Raw genomic sequence first — 25,612 nt, forward strand, 5'->3', positions numbered from 1 at the left:
AGGATTCTGTAATAAATTTTAATTTTTCATTTTAAAAGAATTTTCCAAATGAAGTACCTGAACGTCTGGTGATTTTAGCAGCAAGTTTCTTAGAGAAGTATAGTATTCAGATGGAAGTACACAGTCTTCAGTATAACAGATATTTAATCTAAGTGAACCCAAATCATCAGTTTTAGAAGACTTGTTTCCATTTTCTCTTGGCTGAAGTAAGTACCTGAAAGCAACAGGGCAATTCTAAAATACCAGATTCACATTTCATTAATTTGACTAATTCCACAATAAAGTATCATATTTATTTATTTCAATATAGGTAAATAAACTGGGTCTAAAAATGGCAATAGAATTCACATAAAAAAACTTGACACACAAAAGAAAAAAAAGGAGCAGCATTTGATGCACCTTTAGCACATAATGAAACATATATTTATTTTCTCCTATCTTTCTGAACACTGAAAGGATCTACTCCTTGTAGCTCAACTGGGATAACAGGAAGAGTTAGAAATTATGTTGGACCTTCGAATAGTTAGAAATTATGTTGGACCTTCTCATTTTACATCTAGGTTATATTTAGGGTGCTGGACATTGCAGATGGAACAGCTAGTGTTAAGAATTTAAATGGTCTAGTCTGAAACCAGTAAAAATACATAGTATTATCAGGCTGCATTCCTAAGAAGTAAGATTAAAGGGAAAAAAAAGCTTGTGCTTTTTTCCTACTCTCAATACAAAATGTATTAAATAATTCTTCACTGGCTTTTGCTGTAGTTCAACGGTATTCCAACAGGAGGCGCAGCCCTACAAAAATTTTAAATAGCTTTTAAGTAGTGACACAGTACAGTCTCAACATTCAGCCCAACAAACTGAAATCATATCTTAAATATTCTTTTACAGTCATTCATATTTCTACTTCTACCATCAGGAGATCAGAGACTTGTTTTTTTTTTTTAATAGTCAGATGCATTGCATATGAAGGCATGCTAATATAAAGTAAAACTGATTTACAAGGAGAATCTCTACTTGACAGCATGACTCTTAAAGCTTATTTTCCCACTATTTAGTGTTAGTGGTACTGTTTACGTGCTGTACTTCAGCTTTATTCAAAACATGTTATGTAAATTAGTAATAGTATAAAAAATTAGTTATTTTTAATCACAGAACTGTTTTTGATAAGCAGATCATAATTGGATATGAGGATATTTGATACAAGGTATGCCTACAAAGTATATTAGCAGACACAAGTCTCTCAATCAGTACTTGAAGTGAACCGGACACGGGTCAGGTCAATTCAAAACACTCTATGAACACAATACACTGGTAATGAGTCCATGCTAATTAACCTTTTCCTTCACAGGCTGTTAACGGAGGCATGTCAGTATGTTAATATGGTTATACAGCTTTTGATCAGTTCAGAGCACTGGCAGAACATGCCTGTGTCTGCAATACACCATGTGAAAAATAGAAAATACTGACAAAAACATTTGTTATGTTTAGGATCACATTCAAATACTATGTCTACAAATCAGAGTTCAACTTTGACACGTCAAAGACACTTGGATCCTGAGGTGGGTAGGCAGAGCAGAGCCATAATGGTTCCTGGCCAAGGCCTGTGTTTCATTTAGTTCCTATTTACCCACTTCTTTCCTATGTCTTCTACATGGATATGCAAGGGCTTCCTCCAACTCTTTTCCCTATATTGAAAGGTGCACTAAAAGCAGAATATTCTACAAAATTGAGGCATTCAATTCTGTTGTACTTATCACTTGCTGCCGCTAAACATTTGGGACAGTAAAGGGGCTGCAGATCAGCTCCTGCTTGCAAGAGCTTCAGAAGGGAGGTTGCTGCTATGTTACAAGCAGTGTCTTTCCTGTAATCCCTTCATATCTTACACTTCCAGCTTTTCAACTTCTATGCCTGCTCCCCTGGAATGACAATGGGTTGGTTCCAGAAGATACTTTCTGAACCTACCCAAGGAATAAAAAATAGAAAAAAGAAAAAGAAAAGAAAGCAATACTTAATATTTGCTGATTAATATTAGGCTGAAAAGCATACACAGATCACTAAAATCCAACAAGCTGACCGAAAGACTGTTACTCTCAGCCTTCCCTTTCCTCGTGCTCCGTGCTTTCCCCTCAAATGCATGAACTATTCTGTGGGAGTGGACAGACTGGGGGAAGAGAAGGGCTAAATGTACCCTTTGGCAAGGTTAATTTATTGATCAGGAAAACTCTCTAGAAAGATATTTCACCTGGACTAGAAAAAGAAGACGTATTTTAACGGACAGTTAAAAGAAAATGTATCCTTTGCAAGGGAAGATCTGCAGGCTAGAAGCAAATTCACTTTTTAGCCACCACTACTCACCATGCTTGAAAGGAATCATTTCTTAACACCTTCACGGGAACTTTAATTTCTCCTAGAAAGATGTCTTGTACCAGATTTCCATTATTCCATAGGTCAACCCTGAAAATAAGAATATTGCTTTATTTTTTTTTCTCCCAGAGAAAATCTTCAAGTTGACAGTAACTGCCTTACAGCACTAATCCACATGCATGCAGGCAGGAAATGTTAGAAATCTCACTCCATTCTAATTAAATCAAGAAGAATCAAACGAGTGGCTTATTAACCCATAAAGAACAGATAAAGAAACAAACAGTGGGAGTTAGACTCGCAGTCCTTGCATCAGTAAATAAAAGTGATGTTGGCAACATATATGTATTCTGAGCAGTCTCTACCCCCAAACCTGTGCGCAGTTCTTCTCAGGTAATTCAAGTGAACTTTTTAACCGATCTATTTACATATCCCTATCTAATTGCTAAAATTTGGCACACGGCAATGCCACACCAACACATGCGCTTGTTTTCCAAACAGCAGCTTGTATGCTTACAACCTCAAAAGGAATCAGACTCCAGACATGCACCTTGGGTTTTTTTCTGTTACTTCTTACCTCTCTGACATTTCTGACAGACAGCAGTTGTTAAGAAGAACAAAAAAAATTAATACTACATTTGTTGGGGCATGACTATTTTTCTAAATATATTTGCATCTATAATGAAATATACAATTCTAATTAAGATATTCATGAAGCTAATAGTTAAAAATGCACGCACCAAGCTATTTCTATAATGGCTATTAAAACTAACCACTAAATTCTTCTTCTAATGCCTGCCAGGAAACATAAGGTAGCCTTGAAGACTTTCTGTCATTCAGTAGTTCTGATGCATGTATGTGTGTGAGCACAATAAAGAAATGAAACTGAGTACAGGGGCTTCAACTGTCCCAAGTAATTACCATAAAAACAGACAGACCTGCTCTAAGGATAAAGGAGCAGAAAAGGGGAATATACTTTGAAGTATTCTTTGCATTCGCAAGGGAAAGATGCAACACAAATCTTCCTCTAAGACGCAATGCAAAACTGTAAGAATCTCATAAAAGAGACTTTTCCCTCTGTTTTTATTAAAACAGACAGCTACATTTGAAACCACAGACCAACATCAGGTATGCTGTTATCCTTCAGTACAAGTTCTATTATCAATATTCTGCCCAGACTAATATACTGATTGATAGGAGGTCCTCACACCTCTTTACTCACACGGCACAGGAAACAAGTTTAGGCTGCCAGATACACTCTACCACTACTTAAAACCCCTCATCTTCAGTAAGAAACACACTAAAAAAAAAAATGAGTAATTTTATAGATTAGAAGGATCCTTTCTACAAGTCTGATCAGTAAATCTCTGGAGTTACACTAAAATAAGACCTTTATTGTCTTGATGATAAAATACTATGATTTATTAATGATTAAATAAATGACTTTCTGATCTACATAACTTACCTGACTTCTAGTTTCTCAATATCTTCTTCTTCCACCTGAAACTGCGACTTTTTGGTGTAACTGCTGGACCTGGTTACCTGGAAGTAAATTCCTCCTATTAATTTACTTTTTAATGTTGTATCATGGATCTCAAAAAACAAAGAAAACCCTGGCTCTTTAACATTGGGAAACAGTTACTGTCCTTTCAAAAAACTTCAGTTCACCGAACAAACTGCCTTTTGACAGAAAGCAGGTGAAAAACAGGTCAAGAAGGGTTCATGGTGGAGCCTGATGAGGGCTAGCTGATATCTAAGGGAATTATAGAATAGAAGATCTATTAGGGAAAAAAAAAAAAAAAGAAGGAAGTATGACATGAAACTGGTAAAAATTTCTTTAGTTTCAGCATGAGCCCCAAGAAAGCATTAAAGTTAGTTCTGAGATGTTTAAGGAAACAACAAATATGAAGTCCACTCTTCTTGCCCTAGCTATACCACAACTGTAACCTCTTATTTTAATTTTCCTCATTTTTTGACTGATTGCATTCTCAGTTTAACTCCAATAAATTTTAAGTCATGAAGTTATCAGAGTGGTTTGGATCACATTTTTATCCTAATATCTTATTTCCTAAGAAATTACACTCAGTATCTAGAACAAGTCAACTGAAACACACGCCATATGTTGATATACACATTGTCTATACACAATATACACAATTGTCTACACATGTCTATACACAAGTATGGAACAATTTTTCACTGAAGTCCCACAGCAGGACTAGGTTCTACATAAATACAGTAAATTATAACACATTTGAGGCAGATGTAATTGTAGAATTGAAATCAAATCCTAAATAACAGAAAAGTTAACTTTTTTTAAATAATCAAATTAGCCTTCATTGGGTATACTCCCTACATTGTTTTATTAAAGAAATAAATTGTGGGGTTTTTTAGCTCAATGTTCTTGATAATATTTAAATCCAATTCCACGGGATAGGTTAAAGTTCTCTCAGAACTCCTGAGGGCAATGGATGCCATATAAAGTGACTCAAGATAACGAGTTACCTTTGCACATGTGCTTGTGAGGAAGTAATTTTTCCCACAGCAATTGAAGGGGAATGCTACTGTCTTGCAGGCCCCAGAAATGTAAATATGTCATTCACTTACATTTGAGAGGCTAGTAAAAGCTCTTCAATTTGCTTGAAGAGGGCTTTCTGTGTTAGGTACTGCTATGCAGCTTGCTTAAAAATATTTGAAGGGTTGCATAAAACAGATAAACAGGCAGAATACCACACAAAAAGTTACCTCAAAATAAAATGTTTCGTTAAACTGCGGATTGCTTGTTTTCTTCTTTACTTTGGTCTTCTTTTGGTCATTCCTGTTCCAATGTGGTAAAATTTTTACCATAGACAACTTAAACACACAATTTTAAAGACATTCTATTGTCAAGAAGTACCCATACATTTAAGTTAAAACATTTTTTATCATTTTAGAGATCGCTTTGATCATAAACAAAATCTTAAAATAAAATGAGTTCATCTTCACAATATAGTTTGAAAATTTTAAATTTCAAGTGCTGTATCTAGTTAATCATGCATCTGTCCAGCCCAAAGTTTCTATTTCATTTCACAAGTATAATTTACATATATGAAGTAAAATATATCAATAATTACTGAAGTGTTTCAAACTTAAGTCTGCAAATGATTTCTTTACCGCTGCTTGCAGGTTACAAGCAGTTTTCCTCATCCCTTTCAACCACCAATTTCTGGTTTTCCCACCCTCTTTTGTTGGGGAAATATCCACTGCTTCTTTACAGACAGAGGCTTACTGAATGTTTCCTTTGGAAGGAACCACTGCTAATATTAGATGCTAAATAGCATAGAGTCAAACAAAGCAATTGCTCACCACTCCCTTGTGTTTTATATAGTAATTTTTTTTTTTTTCATTTTATGTGTTCTATAAAAGAATACAGTTCTATTTAGTTTGTAAATGGCTATAATAGTATAAAAATGCTTTCTGAAAGAAACAAATATAAAACATGGAGGGAAAACAAATGAGGGAGAAGAAAAACTGTCCTGGACAGCAACTAACTGCTTTCAGGGGCTGCCCATATAAATATTCCAGTCACGGTACATGAGTCACACATGCACGAGATTGGAAAATCTTAACCAGGAACTTCTGTCATATTTGCACATATGTTCCCATACCAACAGGGTAAATATCGTGAGGGACCAACATTCATCCAGTTCGATCTGTATCAGAGGACTCAAACAGCAAATATACGTCAATTTACCTTCTTTGGCAATCAACACCATGCTTCCTAGGTATTATGTTCGAATCTCCCTAGCCGTCTTCAAAAAAAACCCCAATCGACCAAACCACCCACCCACCAAAAAAACCCCAACCCACACCTAAGAAAATGTGATTACGTATGCAAGTTTGAAAGAAGACATTCTGGCACTATGCTCACAGTGGCAATTTTTCAGTACTGGAGAAAGCAGACAGACTTAGGTTTGATGACGTAAAAAAAGAAACAACTCAAACCTAGCTTACTTGAGATGTTATTGGGCAGGGACTTGTAGATAGTGAATGTGTGGGATACGGGATTTTACTTAAATGAAAAACCCCGACTTCTGGGGTTCAGGACTACCGATCGAAAAAAAGGAGGCATTTAAACTTTGGGGACTTTCAGTAGCATCCTAAAGGTGCTGGGCATTAGAAAGGTCTCACCAGAACCTCTACTCTCTTGCTTCCTTCCAAGTGCTAAACATTTGCTGCAAAGAAGCTCACACATTAAGAAACACAGGGAACAGAGGAAGGTGAGTGAGCAATTGACTATATCATTCCACATATTAATTTTTGTCAAATTCCTAGAAAGTACAGTGCAGATATTAAAAGTCCAGTACAAAACCTGAGGAGCAAGGAAGAACTGAGTGACGGGTGGTTCTTGACTAGTGCAGGCCATTCAGAGAGACCAAACACCTTCACAATCTTGAGAGTATGGTAGGGAAGGGAAGAGTACAGTAACAATGGAAGATGTGATATACGCAGAAAGCATTTTAAGATTTTTCTATATTTTAAAGATTCTGCTTAAAACCTATGACTTTCTTTACCAGTTTAAGGTCATAGTGTTTTCGATGCATTAATTTTATATTAAAATGTTACCTGGAAGGCCCAACAAGAGAGACTGTTGCATAAGGGTCACAATTCTGTCCGTTAATGAGAGGCAATCCATGGCACTCCTTTATGCTACAAGGAAAAGACAATCAATAGATCAGTGAAGCAATGTCTCTGGCATAAAAAAAATAAAACCCAAACAATCTGTTCTTTTTTAAAATATTTTTTTAAGTCCTGCTGTATTACACACTGATATATACATTGATCCAATGTAACGTATGTACATGAAATAGATTGTAACTACAGATCTCTGGATGGTAATACAAGGTAATACTCAAGTGTAGGGGGCTCTGTAAGAACAAAATTCTTGGAATTGCTTTGATAAAAAGACATTCCAGTATCACACATGCATGGCAAAATCCTAAGTAAAATGAACTGCTACTAGTGGAAACTGCAGACCTCATTAGCTTTTAAATTTGATTTCTCAAGGCCCACAAGAAGCTATATGGCCTCATCCACATGGCAGCAACCACATTTGGAAGGCATTGAAATGGATTCAAATATTTTGTTTCAGCTAAACTACATTCTGAGTTAAGTAAGCTGAGAAATGCAAAGTCATATCCCAAAATGTTATTTAAAATTAAGCATCCAAAACTATTAGTATATAGTCCTAGCATGTCCAGGTTCATCCATACTATTCAGCCACAAAAAGAAAAATCAGTTTACCTTTGAAATAGTACATAAATTTTACTTTCAAACTCTTTTCACAATAGTGAATGATCAGGGTTAAACGGCCCTTTTAAAAATACTGGTTTTTTTCATAATTTGTACAGTAAGTTGTAAGCTGATGTTTAACAGGTACATAAGCACACTGTTCACCACTCCTAAAGCAAAAAGGACAGGATAGTTAGAAAGTATTGCTCATGGGGACAGAGACACATTTTCTGGACCTTTTCTGAAGGCTTGCAATCTTTCTGAATCACCACAGCAGCAACACTAGAAACAGAGCTGGGTCAGCAAGCTGACTAACCTTCAGATATTGCCCACGTACAAGTATTAACCAAAACCAGCTGGAACAGCCAAAGAGAAGCAAAAAAGTTTGTAAATTTACAGCAGAAACCAGACTTTCTAGCAAAATGATGCTTTTATGTAGCCATGCACACTGTAGTATTTTTGTCCAGAAACATTCAGCAGATTACAAAATTTCATAAACAAGTAAGACACAAATGGAATCTGAATGTTACATTGCTGGGTCAATTGCTGGGGTTTTTAGGGTCATGTATTTTAAAGAACGTATTGCAGGAATTTAATTAAATTAATGCAAGTAACTTTTGGTTGCCATAATTAGCTATTTTGAATAAAATCCAAAACCTATATAACTTCAGGAGGAAAATAAACTTTTCTGCTCTAAGTTCATATAAATAATCAGGTAAATGTTGTAATACTATAATGTGAAATATTAAGTTATGCAGATCAAGTTAAAATTACAAAGCAGCAACAGTAGCTACACACTGTTGTTAAGTAAATGCTTCCTGTACTGTAGAAAAACAGTGTTAGAAGAATAACAGGAGTTGCAAACTCAAACACTCACTAGTGAGGAAACAACAGACACTAACACTCCTCTACTGCCTCAAAATTCCACCCTCTTTGGAGTATGCAGGATTATAAACCAGATGGTATTTTCCCCCCAAAAAGTCCCTTTGTCTTAGCCAGTTCAGGGAACATTTAGTGCTGAACCACTGCACAATCATTTGTTATTTTTCTTCCAGTTTTCAAGCACGTGGCTTTCAGCATTTCAATAATTTTTGAATCACAATGAACCCTACAGTGATTTCAAACCCACCATTTGAATGGGTTCTTGAAACATCCAGTTGTTTCATAAGCATTAATTGATTCCTCCCCTAACATACACGTGACATAGGAAAGTGGCGACAAAATTAAACTGTCTAGACTTTTCAGTCATTTGGGGTATCTGATTTGAGGCAGCAAGGACCTGATTCTTTCAGACTATTAGGATTCTTGTAGCACGAAACATACTGTCTCTGCAGTTCCCAGAGATTCTCGGTTGCAGGTGTGGGTGCTGACTGTACCTACGAGTTAACCTCAACTTGAATATCATAGGAAATTCATAGCAGGTAGATCAAGTCCAACTTACCTGGATAGAACTCAACTATTTTAACACCACCACCACATTTTGTCTTCCTACAGCCTGTGTCATGTTCACCAAGCTTTTGGATTTCTCTAGCAAACAGACTTAACTCCTAGAGAAAACAGTTTCTTTCCCTGTGTATGAAGTTTCTCGCTCCTTCCCTGATTGCTGTATGAATGATCTGCATATTTGACATAATATAGGAAAAGGCTTATTGTCATATCAACAAAAATTGATCACAATGCCCTACTTTTGATTACAGGAACAGCTTGTTCTGGCCTCCCCTGTCTTCTTACAGCTTGACTGCAACACGCACAAACTAAAGGAAGGCTTGTTTGTGATTTCCTGCAAGTTGAAAAAACATTTTACTGACAACTAACACAGCCTTGCAGCAGAACTAGAATCTCCAGATTCATAATACCGATCTGCCACTTCAAGCTGATTTCATGCTCCAGTCAGTCTCCCTGTGTAGGCAGTTCTAGCATTCCCTTTTCATCTCCTGCTCAAGTCCCAGCTCTGTTGCCAGCAAGTAAGGTCTACCAAGCTTAGACAGCCTACCCGGTTCCAACATCTCAAAAAACAAGCAATACCCCAGTCCCTCAACCACCAACTCCTAATATTCCCAAATCTTTCCTTTTCAGACTCATCGGGCTCAAGAACTTGTTCCAAATTTATCTCACCTCCTCCCCTTCCACCTCTCACTCTGGCCAGTCATAACCATCCCTTAGCTCCCCAGTCACCGCCTGGAACCTGCTTTAGAGACACTGTCTGACAGCATGGCTCGGTCAGCTGGGCTGCACTGAAATGATGGATCCTCCTCCTCCTCTTACGCCCCTGCCTTGCATCTATCACCTATGACGATTCTGTTTACTAACCTTACAGGAAGCTACTTAGGTTGCGAGCCAGTTTTCAGTCGGTTTGGCAGCCTTGAATTAACCTAGTCATGCAGAAGATCTCACAAGCTCCAAAGGCAAGTAGCCATTAAGGATAGGAAGCCATTAAATCAACTCAGCACTATCAAACGGGATTGTTGCTCCCTAAGGACTGACTACTTGAGACTGAAGTATTGCAGAGAGTTTTAAGCTACTACACAAACAGCCTCCACTAAACATGTTAAAAAATTTTTGAAGATGTTTGAAGTGGCTCAATTACAGTAGACTTAACAGAAATGGAAAAGTGCATCCTCAATGAGTTTACCAGCTAGCAAATCTCCCAGGAATACTGACCTGCCCCAAAGAATCAGGCGAAGTGCTAGAACTGCAACCTTCTACAACAGTTTTCAAAAAAACCCCACTGTCACGGTTGTGGCACCTCCAACAAGGACACCCATGAAAAACAAAAAAAAAACCCAACCCCAAACACTGTGACCAATCAAAAAAGAAAGCACTAAATATATACATTCCTATTCTGACAATCAAAATAAATATATTTCCACCATATGGTAAACATTTCAGCTTTAACAAATGGTTTCATCTACCTAGGCTGGCACAAGCAATTTTCATTCTAAAGGCATAAATGCATAGAGTTTAAAGAAGGAGACAGGAACTTAAAAGCCTTTTACTTTATATCTTCAACTACTAAATCTTTACGTAAAGTCTAAGCAATAGCTAACAGAAGGACTTTCGTTCTTTTCTCAAACTACTGATCAGTTACGGTACAGTGTAAGAGATCTTTCAGTTTACATTAATTCTTGCTTCACATCTGGGCAGTCTGTTCTGCAAGAGGAGTTTCATACAGGAAATATGAGCCTTTCAGATGCAACTTGCATATTTCCATTTTATGAGCTGAATATAAGTCCTTAAAATGACACAGCCTGTAATAAACCCCCTCAATGACTGAGAGACTCTACCTCCACCATTCAAATCAACTGAAGTCCTTCAAGCGCAGAAAATAAGTAACTGCAGCCATTAGGATTTGTACACTTCGTAAAAAATGTTATGTTCCCTTCTTCATGTGAGGAGACTAACAGGACAGTAACAAACTGACAGGTCAATTTAAGATAGTATAGAGTATAATTTATTTAGGAAACTAAGTGTAAAAACAGGCAAAATCTAGCTGTAATAAACCACTTCTGGGCTTTCAAGTATTCACATTGTGAACACACAGAACCTTTTCTTTCAGAGTTGAAGTCAAGCTAAACACGGAGAAGGCAAGCACTACCACCCAGTAGCCTAATTTGGCAAGAAACTGTTCAAGTATCATCCGTTTCAGCAGCAGCAAATACAAAAGCAATGGTCACACAAACTTGTTTTTACAGACTCCCAGAAAGGAGAGCTGCAAGAACGTATTTTTGAAACGCGCTACTACACACGCCAATGTGGTTTTGAAAAAAAGAGCCCACACTGAGTCAGCAGTTAATCTATTGCATTATCTTTTTCCCCTCCTCATTCACACATTAGAAAAGGAAACAACTAGTTTCGGAGACAAAACAAAATTTTAATTCAGAAATGGTCTGTGGGTGGATCTGCATGAAGTTTAACAGCAAGTTTCCAACTAATACAAAAACAACAGGCAAAATCAGGGCTTAGCCCTCTGTAAGTAGCCTCTAAGATAGCCTTTTACCAAAATAAGATTAACTTTATGCTTGTATTTCAAAAAAGTGTAAGCACTTCATTGATATAAAATAAGCAATTACAAGTCTTAATTTTACTTTCTCGAGGGAAAAAATGTATTTCAATATCATGTATTTAGAATGCTTATACAACCTGAAAGCCCTAGTTGGCTTCAACAAGTCCCACCTCAAGAAAATTGGCCACCTTTCCCCCACCCTCCAGCATCAAGTAAGACCAGATCAGTCAGTTGTGGCTTATCTTGTACGTGACCACTTTTTGTCAACTTGAGCAAAAGAAGGAAACTTCCAGTTTTTAAGAAGTGAGGGGTTTTTTTCTGACTGTCATCCACAACTTTGCTGACACAAACATAGTTCATGATATATTAACATTTATTCTTCCCCAAGCTTACTTCCCTTACATAAAGTTGGGGAATAGAGCCCTAATAAGGATCCAAAATAAAAACAAAACCAGATGGGGGCAGGTGGTGGGAGAGAGTACAAAAAAGAAGAAACATAAGGAATCACATTCCTGGTTTTGCTATATTCAGCAACACCTTTCTAAAATCACATTCATTTCCCAATAACTTATTGTATGGAAAAGTTGGTTTTACCATACATATTAGCATGAGAAATGAAGCCTTCCTCCCTACTGTACTACCTGTAAGAGGCTAACATCAGCAGCAGCTCTCTGTTCTTAACTTATAAAAACTGCTTCCTGTTGAAATTACCTTCAAGTTTTAAATCAATCCTGATCATAAAATCCATCTAGAAGACCAGCAAAAAACCAGCTCCTACAACCATGTCTACAGAACCAAAATAATATGAATCCATCTCCTAGTCAGGTCTAATCCTATCGCTTAGGTTCATCCGCAAACAAAAATGTGATGGGAGACTCCAGATAATGCTCAGAATCACAGCCCTCAAATTACTTGCTACTGTCTGTACTTAACACTATCTTTAATCTTGTGTTGTGAAAGGTACAGCTACTACTTTTCATCTTTGCAGAACTTCTGGACTCTCAAGGGAAGACATGGTGGAAATCCATTAGAAACTTACCTACGCACAGAAGCCCACACAAGTATCTAGAAATCTCTTATCCTACAAAAAAAAAATGTAACTGGTGAAGGTTTAAAAGCTTCCCCATCTCATTCCACTGAGAGACCATTAATTTGAACATAAAGTAAAACACTGAAGGCAAGCATTATAGCCTGTATTTTAAGAATTGTTTATTCCATGATTATTTTTTTCTTTGGCCAATACTTTTTCAGTTTTGGACAGATGGAGAAGGGGCAGGGACAAAAATACACATAATAATTCATAATATGCCCTCTGTCTTTTTTTACTCAATCACATCTCTGCTACTTCCTATCTTTCAGATTTTTTTAAAGGAGTTACAAATACAATTACTTCTCAGGGCCTGGTGGCAATAAAACATAGCAATAAGTGCATCACTGACTAATTATCCTTGGAAATCTACAAAATAAGCAGACTTTTAAAGAATCTCATATATTTTCTGTAACTTCCTTGTGATTTAAGATCAAAAGGGTCTCAAAAATGCTCTCACATCCATTTCTCTAATACTATATCCAGTGAGAGTTGGATATATTCCTCATACTCTCAACATGTACATCCAAAAATACGTACAATATATTACTTACACAGCCAATTATTTCAAGGCTATCAGCATGTGTGATAAAACACTACTAAACATTTTTAGTTTAAGGAACTCCAGTGCATTTCATAATCTCAGACGAAGACAATGGTACTGATGTAATACTGCAGTGTATAACGCACAATCCTCTCCCACATGCCAGTGAGTGGGTGAGTACAGCAACCACGAGAACCCTGTCTTCCTTTTGATCATTTATCTCCGTCATAAAGAGATCCTAAGAGAGGGCACAAGGAGTAACCCACTTCCTACTCAAAACTGCAGTCTGCCACAGTAACTTTCTAAAGCAAATTCTCTTCATCATATGAAAAATCCCAACATGTTTTAAAAATAGAAAAAATAATTTAACTTACACTAAAGTGCACGGATATACATAAACATAAATTATAAAAATTACTCTGTCCGAAAGTTAAGTTGGGAATAAAATATGAAGTCACAAAGCCCCAGGCAGCTTTTGGCAGCGAATAGTCCATGAGGGTAAAGCTGTTCTAATTCTGCCTTGTGCTGCAAGTGGGATACAGAAACAAGAGCAGCAGGACTCCCAATGAACCAAGCTGCCACCCACTACACAAGCAGAAACACATTCAGAATTATCTTTAAGTTATAAATATACATCGATGTACAGCAAGTTTCCATATCTTACCTGAATTATCAGCCTACAAATAACCACTAAAGCATTACCAGTTTCAGTGGCTTAGTTCTATCACAGCACTAGCTTCCCTTTTCATACCAAGTAAGCAACAGAAGAGCAGAGAGATTATTTTGCTAGGTCTTGCTCCAACCAAACTACTCATCTTGGTTTAGACACTAGACTAAGACAGAAAGAATGTAATTTAAACTTTGTAATGAAAATTACATTAGCAAAATTGACAGTGTAATGGTCTCCCTCTGCTCCCTGGAGCTGATCTGAGCATGAAGTCACCGAGACAAACGGAAGACCACACACCATTTCCTCCCCTCACAGTTTCGCAATACAAGCCATTCTTTCATACTAAATTCTCACGGAAGATTTAAAAAAAAATAATAAAATAGGCAAAGAAAAAACCTCACTCTGAATAAATGTAAGCTAATGAATAATGCTGGAAAGCAAAATTAAAGAATCTTACTACCTTTCCAGTTTTTAATTTTAATTTTCCCTTAGTCTTTAACTTCTTTGTCTGTACCCTTCTCTTCACACTGCCTACCCTGCAACCTGTTAGAAGACAAGCGCAGAAAAGCCTTTAGTCCTTTCTGAAGTACTGAAAATAAACTGCAGTAAGACTGGCTTATTCTCCTGAACCTTACTCATGCTGAGAATGCAAAGAAGAGTCACATGAGAATGCTGCCAATCTCAGAGTCTCTGCCAGTCATTTGTTTCCACTGGTCTTTTCAATGAAAGCAAACAGTCTCCTAGACGCAAGTAACACAGAAAGCTGTCACACTGCTTCCAAAGTAAAGGACAGGATTAGTTTCTAGAGACCAGTATCTTCTAGTATGCGCTTATCAGACAAACTTTTTATGACACTGTCAAAACATTTTTGTATAGTTGTATTTGCATTAGCCTCTTACCAATTTCTGGCCTTAAATATATTGCTTAATAATGAATAAACAGAATGCCCAGAACATGTGGAATTTTGGTCTTCTGTGACTAATGTCTGTAACCTGTATATTCAGAATCCCAAAGCAATCACACGGGATCATTATCAAACATAGCTCTAAGAGTAACAACACAAGAGTGCGGACTGGTTAGTATCTTCCAATACGTGTCATGCTGTGCTTTTTCTTTAATATTGGTGAAATGTGTCTTTTTTGAAGTATCATATACCAAAAATTTACTGTTTCTAGGAGGGTCTTTGACATGCTGTAATATCTTTACATTTTGGAGTCAAAATTAAGTTTAGTAGTGAAAACTCCTTAAGTTGTTGCTAAAAAATTTTACTGATATGTGGCAACATTATGCTGCTCCAAAATGGCAACTCCTGGACTTTGTTTTGTTATAAACATTCCTTATCATGGTTAACCATGAGAAAGTAATTCCGAAGCAAAACTAAAAGTGGATTTTCACATACTGAACCAAAATATTACTACTGAGAAAGTTTCACACTGTTTCCAATGCCACCACTAGCAGCTCAGTTGTCAGCAACAGCAATACTGGCTGTCAGCTGCCGTGGGCATTCCGAGCTTTCTCACCACACGATTCAATTGGAATTACAAGACGCTGAACTAACACCAGATAACCATGCTGAGCCCTAATAAAAGTGAGTGCTTTAGAAGCAACAGAGATGAGCAGCTGCAAAAACCTTCTGCGGGAGTTCCCTAAGCATATACCCGTTCCCTCAGCAAGGTAGGCTCCAAGGAAAGTCATATAAAAAGAAAAATGTTATTGGTACCAGGATGTGCAGACATTCAGTATTAAGAGAGACAAATCACAGTGTTCTAACAAGCAATTCAATATTCAAGAATTAATGGATTTTCTTACTGTACTACTAGTTGCTGGCACACAGATCCATTATCTGTTATCAGTTCATTCAGTTTTAATTCAAGGTGAACTTTTCCCTGAAAAAGCAAGAGAAACAAATATTTTTAAAAGCTTTTATTTTAAAAGTAGTAATCAGAACAATAATATAGTTTATGGTTAGAAGCTATTTAAGGTAATTTCAATATATCCACTTCAAGCAAGCATCTATTCTAAAGCACGTATCCTGCGAGTATGACGAATGCATTTGAATTTGAGAGACAATGATAAAGAGAAGCATTATCCTCAACCGCAGACAGCACATGAATCGGTCAAGCCTCCAGAGATTTAACACATGCACAAAAATATTTCTTTCAGCATGAGGAAATACTAAGAGCAAAAGTCCCTCTCAGCTTTTTTCTCCTAAGCACAAGATGAACCCTGAATTTATGAGCATTTCAGGAGAAAGTTCTAAAATGAGCTTGGACTCTGGAGGCAGCGAGTTATACTTAGAGAAGTAGAATAGAACGCAGTGGCCATAACCAACAACATTTAATATCCAGCTGTGAAATTCTGTCCATCCCACCAGACTGAAGATCATCTAGGAATTTATTATGCATTCCAGTGCAGCTTTCAACTATCTCGTGAAGTCTGCCGACACACTCATGGAACAGTAAACACTACCAAAGGAGATTAAAAGGTAGCAATAATTGCTAAACCTGGCTTCCTCCTTTTCTTTTTCTGATGTAGTAGGATACATTACGAAAAAAAAATAATCCATAAATGATGGCACAGCATGGATTAACTTCAGAACTAAGCAAGGCCCGGCCTACTCTGCCCTCTCGATAAAAGGCTCCAGAAACTCCAAAGCACGATATGCAGCTTGCTTGGGATGACCAAAATTGGAGCAAGGTTATAGCAACAAAACTTCTACTTCCTGAACAATACTGCTACTCCCTTCAGCACCCGGCTACGTGTGCTGGCTTTCACATCTCAGATAACCACACACTGACACGGTCTTTCCTCTAAACCACGCTCTCCTCAGTTTTCTTGGAATTTGACTGCTAAATGGAACATCAGATGAGCCTGGCTCTGCCCACGATGATGATTCTTCGGGAAAGGACCTGGGAGGTAATTGTAAAGTGTGGCAAAGGAGGCAAGCTGTAATTTTAACTACAGTTTTGCTGTACAACATTAAAATGGAAGTAAAACCCTTAGCTGACCTTGCACACAGATAGCACTTATGTTTTGACATAAAATTGAAATGTTTTTATTGTAAATCCCCTGGGGCAAGGGCTGTGCTTCTCTCTCTCTGTACGTCACATGGGAGGAGAAGTGAAGTCTCTTTTATAAGGAAGTTTTAAACGTAACTATTTTGGGATGCCTGCCAAGTGTTTTGCAAACTGTTACTACATGGATTGGAACACAGGTACATTAAGAAAATATTTGTCAAGCAGAGAAACTTAATTACAAAAATAGATGTACAGGATAACAACAGGATACTGAGAAGCATGCCAACAGCCTTACAAGGCAAAGTTTTCTAATGACAAATGAAAAGACAACATTAGTAGTATTTATTGCAATACCTGACAATTAGTTTTAGTAGGGAGACCTTATGAACGGCCTAAACATTTTCCTTTTGCCTTTTTTTTTTTTTAATAAATATATAAACACAACTCACATGCTCTACACTGACTGGTAGGAGTAAAATAGAAAGTTTACTGCTCCTGAGAACTATCCGTAGATGTAGTTTGCCCAAAGCCCCATGATGGCTACAGTACCACGGCTCTCCGTAAGTATTTCTCCAACACTTATGAAGAGTCTTGGGTACATTTTTGTTGTTTCGTTTGTTAAGAGCAGCACAATGGTTTCCTGAAGTGGCTGATCTGCAGATCTGTATCAGAACTTTTGATGTAATATGCAACTGGGTTTTAAACATGGTTGTACAGATTTGGTTTAGTTCAAAAACATGAAGAGAAATCAGCCATTCCTATACAATAAATAAGCAGCGCACTTCATGTCAACTCCCTTTTCAGCTGTAGATCTCCGGGTTGTTCAAAGGCAGATAGGTACCATTTTAACTTAGAAGTGGATTAACAATCAATTTTCAGATTCTGACTAGAGGAAGATGGAGCTGTTGATCACGTGACCAAGACTCTCACAGTAGCAAAGGAGCCAAACCCAGGGTGTCCAAACCCAACCCAAACTTCAGAACTACAAAAACAGTTACACAGTTTTGGTTTTAGATTTGCTACTGCATTTTAACAATGTATTTAATGAGGTTTTTTTCTCCCCACAGTTTCAACATTTTGATCATTTCCACATTCTGAAATATTACAAGTATCTATAATAAATACAAGTTTTCTAAAGCTCTTAAGTGGAAATTGGGCTAGCAACTATATTTTAAATATTTATGCCATTAGGGGCTCACATACTGTGCCTATGTTCCATATTCAGAATCACGCTACTGTTCCAGCTGTACCACAAAGTAACTTTTGACAGTATTAGTTTCCTTCATAAAACCTTTCCTTTACATTTAAGAAGAGGAGATCTACCCTTCAGATGAAAGTGTTCTATGCTTGTGAAAGCTATTGAGGGTGGTGGTGGGGTTTAAACAGAGTTAGAAATGCTAACAGTTATTTTCCAGTTCCTCCCTCAACACCACAAACTCTAGATTACGGTATTTCTCTTGAACTCTGTCCTCTTCCTTCCACTTCTCCCAACTCAATGGAACAAATACCACAACTGAACTACTGAATTTGTAAGGAAGATCATCTTTATGCCATGTACACTGTCAACATCTAAGGAGAAGAAAAAAATGTCAAGCCAATAATTAGAGAACTTTAATAAAAACAAACAAACAACAAAGAAAAAAGCAAAAATAACCCAGGTTATCCACTCAGACGCATCTTTGGAAAACTGAAGTCCATGCAGCAGATGAAAAGTAAAACTGGGGCTCTAGAATACTCCACAAGTTACATAATATCCCCACATTTAGTACCACCCAAATGTGTGCTTACTGCAAAAATGTCTCTACATACCGGATACGGGTTCTATCAGCTTCCATTGGCTTTTTATCAGCTTTCCCATTCTAAATTAGAGCAAACGTATAGCACATTTCTGAAACGTGCCACATCTTACTGCCTACCACACTGAGCTCCTAGCACTATGTAATGGCCAAAAGTTCCATAATGCCAGGAATATCCACTCAACTCAGTTAACCCTGTGAGGTTTACTTTACTCAAACCTTTCTTCTTTCCTAGGGTTAGAGGTCTGAGCCATTTGGAATCTACAAGCTGGCTTGAGGCTCCATCTCCTTTTTTTTCCAAATTTACACACTCTATGTGAATACCAGGGAAATCTATTAGGAGCACATTACTTTGATAATTGCAAATTCTATCAATTCTAAGAAAGGGAACAGTGAATGTTAAAGTTGCCTTCAAAAACCTTGGAAGTGTGTGAAAGATTTTGACCGTATCAATGTATTTTGCAAGTATAGACCAAATCTCTAAAAAATGTTTCTTGCTATGAATAACAAAGATCAAGGGCACATTTAGCAGTATGGCCTCGTTTCAAACCAACTAAATGAAGATTCAAGAAAAAAAAAAAAGCTCAGAGTGGAGGAAGGCAAGCATGCTGAGGCTATCTGCATTTTAGAAAACCTGAAGTGTTTTGTGTTTTTTTTTTACAATACATATATTAACAAGTTTGTGCCGGCTGCAGTAAATACGGTCTATTCCACTCAACTTTTCAAATGCTATTTACTTAGCATTCCCACATTCATGTACACTTTTCAAGAACTAATGGATACAAGAAAAACTTTTAAGAAAACAAGATGAATATCCATTCATAATATTGTAACCAGCAGCAAAACAACAAAACCAAAAAAACCCAGCTAAGATCAAAACACAGAGCAGATGCTTTCTAAAAATCAAAGCAATTTTTACACACTTCCAGTGGCTGGGGAGAGGCCACCCTCCTCCCATACACGCTTCAAAGGAAATACCCATCACCCTTCTTTCACCAAAAGCTTATATTAACTCAAGCACATAGTGCTTTTTCTCTGCTGAACTTTTAATCACCTCAACTTCAGATAACCTGTATGTACAGAGCTGTGGAACCAGAACAGAAAACGACTGGCCTACAGCTTCTGCTTTAGGAGTGGATTGTGCCCTAAATTCATTACAAGTGAGGTGGTTTTAGAAAATGACTGGTCTGTTTATTTCCCTACCTCCCCAATTCAGTTTTCTTTTGAAGGAATCGACAAGTTTAATTCCATGAAAGACAAAATGTTACATTTAATTTATTTCCTAGCCTTTCTAGAAATTGTCAAAAGTTATTAATGAACTCAAATATCTTCCAATGATATTTCCATTTGTCCTACCAAGGTAGAGCTGACAATCATCCATACAGACTACAAGAATTGATGAACTGCGAAGAAAAAGGAAATAAATACCTAGGATATGCTTATTAGTAAGGCAAAAGCCAGTGAGTGCCAAAGTCCTTATGACTTGGTATGGATTTTGTATATCTACAAGCTGTGTAGCACAATAATCAGTATGCAACTCCACCACTAATGTACTTGGATCTACAGGCTGCTCATTATACCAAAGTTAGCCTGTATGAAAAATAGATCACTAGTACCCAGAAAGTACAGTTTTCTTAAAACAAATGAAGGTTTAAGGTAAAAAAAAAAACAACAAAAAAAACACCAAACAAAACCCCAACCAAGCAAACTGCAACATGTCCCGCCAAGGAAAAACACAAAATAATTCTAAGCCATCCTATCGCCTTGCACCCATTATTAATTCTGGAAAATACTCACACAGAGGGAACTCAAGAAAAACCTACCAACTACACGTATGGTGCCATAAGAGCAGCACATCTGAAAACAATCTGGTATTCCCCAAACTTTTTTTCTGCACATAAGCTATGTGAAAGCCTGCTGTTTTCAGCCATGTCCCACCAATAATGTTGGGAATCTTCATGGAATACATTTCAGTATGGTATGGTACATCTAAACAGTCATATTTCAGCCAAATCTGGCAGATGGGCACTGGTCTCAGCTTTGTGTTACAAATTTCATGGAAAACGGAAGCAGGACAGAGGACAAACCTACCCAGATGCCTAACTCAAGGGACGATTCACATGAAGAGAACACACCTTAGGAGAAAAGGTCATCCTTTAATGGAAGTCTCATGCAGGCGAGTGCTTTACATGTGTCCCAGCCATAAAAAAAAAAAGTATCAATAAGAGTTTACATTCCCCTGTGAGCTACAAAGCCACAGAAAATTAATTTTTTTTTATTTCCAATATGTAAGAAATTGCTAAATTCTATTAATGGAATATTATAATTGAGTTTTCATACTTACTCATGTAGTATTATGATAAAAAGTAATCTTTCATTCAATACACTTTTATGATTGAGAAAAACCACAGCAAGCATAACAAAAGTTAAAGCAGAAACTGCATTTCAGTTTATGTCTGGAAAGGGCTTTCTTGAATATTCAGAGTGATTAGATGGAAGAATTGGAAGAAGAATGACAACTTACTGTTGGATCAGATGATCCGTAGGTTGCTTCCAGCTGAACTATTCTATTATATTCTATCCTAACTGAACGAGGATTGGTTTTCAGCAGATAAGAGAAAGTGGTATTCAGATGTTTTGAAAATCTGTCTTCATGTAAAGTAATCACACCCCTCCTATATACCCAACAGCTGCATGCTAAGCTTACAGCTCAGAGATGATTAATTCATTCTGGAAAATAACGTTTTTGGGTTTTTTTGAGAACTCCGTACACTTTCACCTCTTGTAAAAGTAGACAGGATTTTCCCTACCCAGAAGGACTTCCAAGTTACTAGAAAAATACAAACACTGCCAAGTTCAAAACTTCTGCCCTTAGGCAAATCTGAAAAAACCTATTAAAATCTAATAAATTATCACAGCAAAAAGGTTAAGAGATTCTCAAGAATACTGTTATATTTTCTTCCCGAAACCAAAAAGAGAGTTGCTACAACTTCTAGAGCCATCTCATCTTGATTTATTACTAGAATAAACCTGTCAGAAGAACTGGAACTACAGACCAAAATACAGTTGTGAAGTGCAAGTTATTTGATACTGAATGCAGAAAGTATTTCCAAATTAGATAAATAAGAACAGCACAAGTACCTCTAGTTTTGGATACTTTAGCCATTTCATGCCACATAATCAGTCATCACTTCAGATAACACCAAAACAGACTAAAAAAATGATTCAGTAGTTTCCTAGATCATTCACCTGTTAAGAAGCAACTGTTTGGGAAATGTCAAGTCTTCTGCCAGTTTTACATATCATGAGGAACAATCCAGTCAATTAAGAAGCATCAAATATGCACTCTTCACTAATCAAGCTGAAAGACACAACTGTCTCACAAGACTTCTACCATTATGTGCACTTATCTATATTTAAAAAACGTAAATGTGCAATTTAATAGTTACCTGAACCTCTGAATTAGAATCAACAGGTTGAAGCATAAACCAATTCTCTTTTCCTGTGTAGTTGCATAAATCTTCTTTTTTAATTGACACCTTTCCTGGGGGAGGGGACCAGAGAGAGATAAGCATAAATATCATTCATCTGAACAGGACAAGTATTTAAACAGATCTGAAGTTTGATTTTTGTTTAAACTCTCATTCTTTTAGTTTTTTTTTTTTTTTTTTTTTTTTTTTTTTTTTTTAAAGCTTATTATGCTATACGAAAAGCTTATGGTAACAAGGAACACGAAGCACAAGTAAAGCAGAAAAATAGTTTGTATAAAGCCAGATTAAGTTAATTACGATGTGTTCTCTTGGATATCACTCATAACAAGATTACGTCAAATAAAGAACACACTTGTGGCTGGAAATAACATAATAAAGATTTGAGACAACAGTAACAGTGTTGAAGAACGTTTAGGAAACTGAAAGTAGGTGCCTTTTACTCTTTGGATTGCTATTTGGCAAGCTGTTATTATATCAAATTATCTGGCATCCCTGGTGCAAATTATTTCCTTCCTCAATTCAAGTAATGTGAAGGCTTCTTCCACAGCAGACTGTCATTATGCAGTGGAGAAAAACACAAACAAATAATAAATCCACTATAAAATAAATAAATATTAATCTATAATTTTTCACCTGAAATATAAAACTTGTTGCAAAATGTAACTAAGTTACAGGTTGCACTGACAGAGGAAAAAAAAAAAATAAATCTATACATAGTGTTAAGAATTATTCCACAATTGCAATTATTCCACAATTCATTTCTTAAAGATCTACAGGTAGTGACAATTACTCAAATATTCCAATGAAGCAGAAGTGGAAAAAAACCAAACAGAATTAAAAAATAAATGTATTGAGAGTGTAAGACTACAAAATGTCCTATTAGCCTAAAAAAATAAACATATTTTAGTATAACAGAATAAAGCAAGGAAACAAAATCCTGTTTTTCAAACTTGAAAGGAACATTTAGTTCAAGTGCACTATACACTGTGCTTTGAAAAATGCATCACTTCAATAATTTCTTCCTTAATATTACAGATAGCGATACTGAAAATAACCAAACATTACCTAAGATGTAGATAGTATCCCAAAACTTACCTATACGCATGTCTTTTTGTAAAACACTTTTATCATAAATGTAGAAGGACAACCACTGGAACGTTCTTGGAATCTCAAAGTAAAACTCTTCCCCAAAATACGGGCTGAAAAGAAAGACTGAAAGTTAAAATAGAAAAACACTTATATAATTTATACAGAAGACAAACATCAAAATGATACATTTTTGCTGGAGACCCAGACCTTGGCCTTGAACACTATACTTCTTCTAAAATCTATCAGCAAAGCCATCACAACCATTTAATTACAGGACCACACAATACCACTGCAAGTTAAAAATTCATGAGAATGCCTTACGTATGTTTAAAAAAAAAAGAAAAAAATATCAGAGCGCACACACAGAAAGTGTTGTCTCCTCTGCAATTTCAATTCTATTCTTGTCTTTTTTTCTGTCTATCCACCCCAAATGACTTCCTGAGACACAAGTTTTATCTTTTTTCATTCAGTATGCAATTAAATTACATTAAAACACAATTTATTAATTACTTCACTAACTGACATTTGTTTAGCTCTAATTTCTGTGTCAAATTTGATGCTCAAAAATACAGATCTGTAAAAAGAAACCACAAGCATGAGCAACTATAAAACAGAAGAGTGAAAAAGAGACATGTTAATCTCAAATGCACGTGTTCTCCCGCGTGCTGGAATGGTCACCACATTCCTCCATTGAATGAAGTCCAATACGACGTTTACAGGTCACCCTACTTAACTGCCATTTGCACAGCCCTCAACGTAAAAAGACTTTGGGTTCCTCTATGTTAGACATATTTCACACAATGTGTTTGTATCTTCAAGGAATTTATACTTCCATTAAACTGAAGGAGTACTTACTGATGCAATCATAGCCAGTAGTCGAGACATTGTATTTCAAAAGACTGAAGAAACGCACAATGTTATTTGTGTCACTGCAAGTTGGGAATTCTGAAAATTATGTGCATCCACAAAAAACAACCTGGTATTTTGGAACTACTGGATTCTTAAACAGAAAATACTTGCAATTACAATGTATTAACGTTACCAGGGAATGAAACTAATTCAGCTTCATTAAACTAATTTTAGCCTCTGCTCGCTTTCTACAGAAAAGTAGTGTGATGACAGTTATACCAAACCCAGGAAAAAAAAAGGGTTTTTTTGTTTGTTTCCCAGTAGAGTACCTTTCTGACACTGTATTGTTAAAATACTTTATTAAACTAATACAAATATGCTTGCGTTTGTAACAATCAGTTCATATTATTGCCTACCCAAAAGGATACCAGGAAGAACAGGGTATCATCCCTACTCTCTTCCCTCCAAAATAATTACAGAAAAAACACCAAATACTTAAAGACGAACAGTTCATTAAATAAGGTAAAAATAAGAGAAGAGCAGATAACTAATTTAAAAAGTTGGAAACAGAACAGGTGAAAAATCTAGTATTCCAAATTTCTAGAACTGATTTTTAGAAACAAGAGCTTTAACTGCAGGAATTCATTATGAGGAATTTCACAAGTGAAAGTGTTTCTTTTCTTCAAACACAAACATTTTACCATAGGTTTTAAAGCAGACAAATTGGTATTGGCCCTTGCACTACACTGAGAAATAACTTCAGAATTCTTAGTTGAAAAATTTGCTTGTGGTTTTTCAGCTCCTCGGGTTTTTTTTGTTTTTGTTTTTTTAAATTTCAAAGCCAACAAATTCAGCTTTGATTTTGAGGGCTGGGTTCTTCTTGTCAGCACCACCACTAAAGATATAGATTCACGAGCATTACCTTTAGCAGCACTGCACCCCTAAGCAGCCTCCATTTCCTTATTACCTTTGCTGCTCATTTTAAGTTGTATTGGCACAATAACTCAGACCAAAAAGAGATTAAACACAGGCTTATTTTAAACTTAGGTCAATTCCGTGATATGGCTCCCCTAACAGCTACACAAATAATAACTGCATCAGTACAATCAAAGAGAGAGATATTCCAGTGGAAAGAACGAAGAGTGGGTAAACCAGCAGGCACTGGTATCCAGGGAAACTCTTCTGTTAGCCCAGCTTCAGTCAGACACCCTAAGAGGAACACTAGGCTGCAACGTACATCAACTACTTCCTAGTCCCTACTCTTGCTGGATCTATATAACTCTATGCATCCACTTATAATCAGATAATTAGTCTGGGACAGAGACTATTAGCAGAGACTTCCAAAACCTAATTAGCAGCCATATCCTACAGCTAAGAAGTACAAGCTTCACAACTATATCCACCCCCCTCCAAAGAATGATCAGCCACTAACAA

At 36.6% G+C, this 25,612-nt stretch overlaps 1 protein-coding gene across 2 annotated transcripts in view; it reads right to left on the bottom strand.

Annotated features, from left to right (window-relative positions):
• The window catches only part of RASA2 (RAS p21 protein activator 2), a 49,420-nt gene that overhangs the window by 13,793 nt on the left and 10,015 nt on the right, over positions 1 to 25,612 (bottom strand). For both annotated transcript variants that reach the window (XM_074153160.1, XM_074153161.1), the window contains 8 exons: positions 23,336 to 23,439; positions 22,199 to 22,293; positions 15,746 to 15,822; positions 6,967 to 7,050; positions 5,107 to 5,179; positions 3,827 to 3,903; positions 2,356 to 2,454; positions 58 to 214 (listed from right to left, as the gene is read on the bottom strand). In XM_074153160.1, coding sequence (XP_074009261.1) covers positions 58 to 214; positions 2,356 to 2,454; positions 3,827 to 3,903; positions 5,107 to 5,179; positions 6,967 to 7,050; positions 15,746 to 15,822; positions 22,199 to 22,293; positions 23,336 to 23,439 — 766 coding nt within the window. The remainder of the gene's footprint in view (positions 1 to 57; positions 215 to 2,355; positions 2,455 to 3,826; positions 3,904 to 5,106; positions 5,180 to 6,966; positions 7,051 to 15,745; positions 15,823 to 22,198; positions 22,294 to 23,335; positions 23,440 to 25,612) is intronic.

Source organism: Numenius arquata, chromosome 9 (assembly GCF_964106895.1).
Source record: "Numenius arquata chromosome 9, bNumArq3.hap1.1, whole genome shotgun sequence".
Lineage (NCBI taxonomy): Eukaryota > Metazoa > Chordata > Aves > Charadriiformes > Scolopacidae > Numenius > Numenius arquata.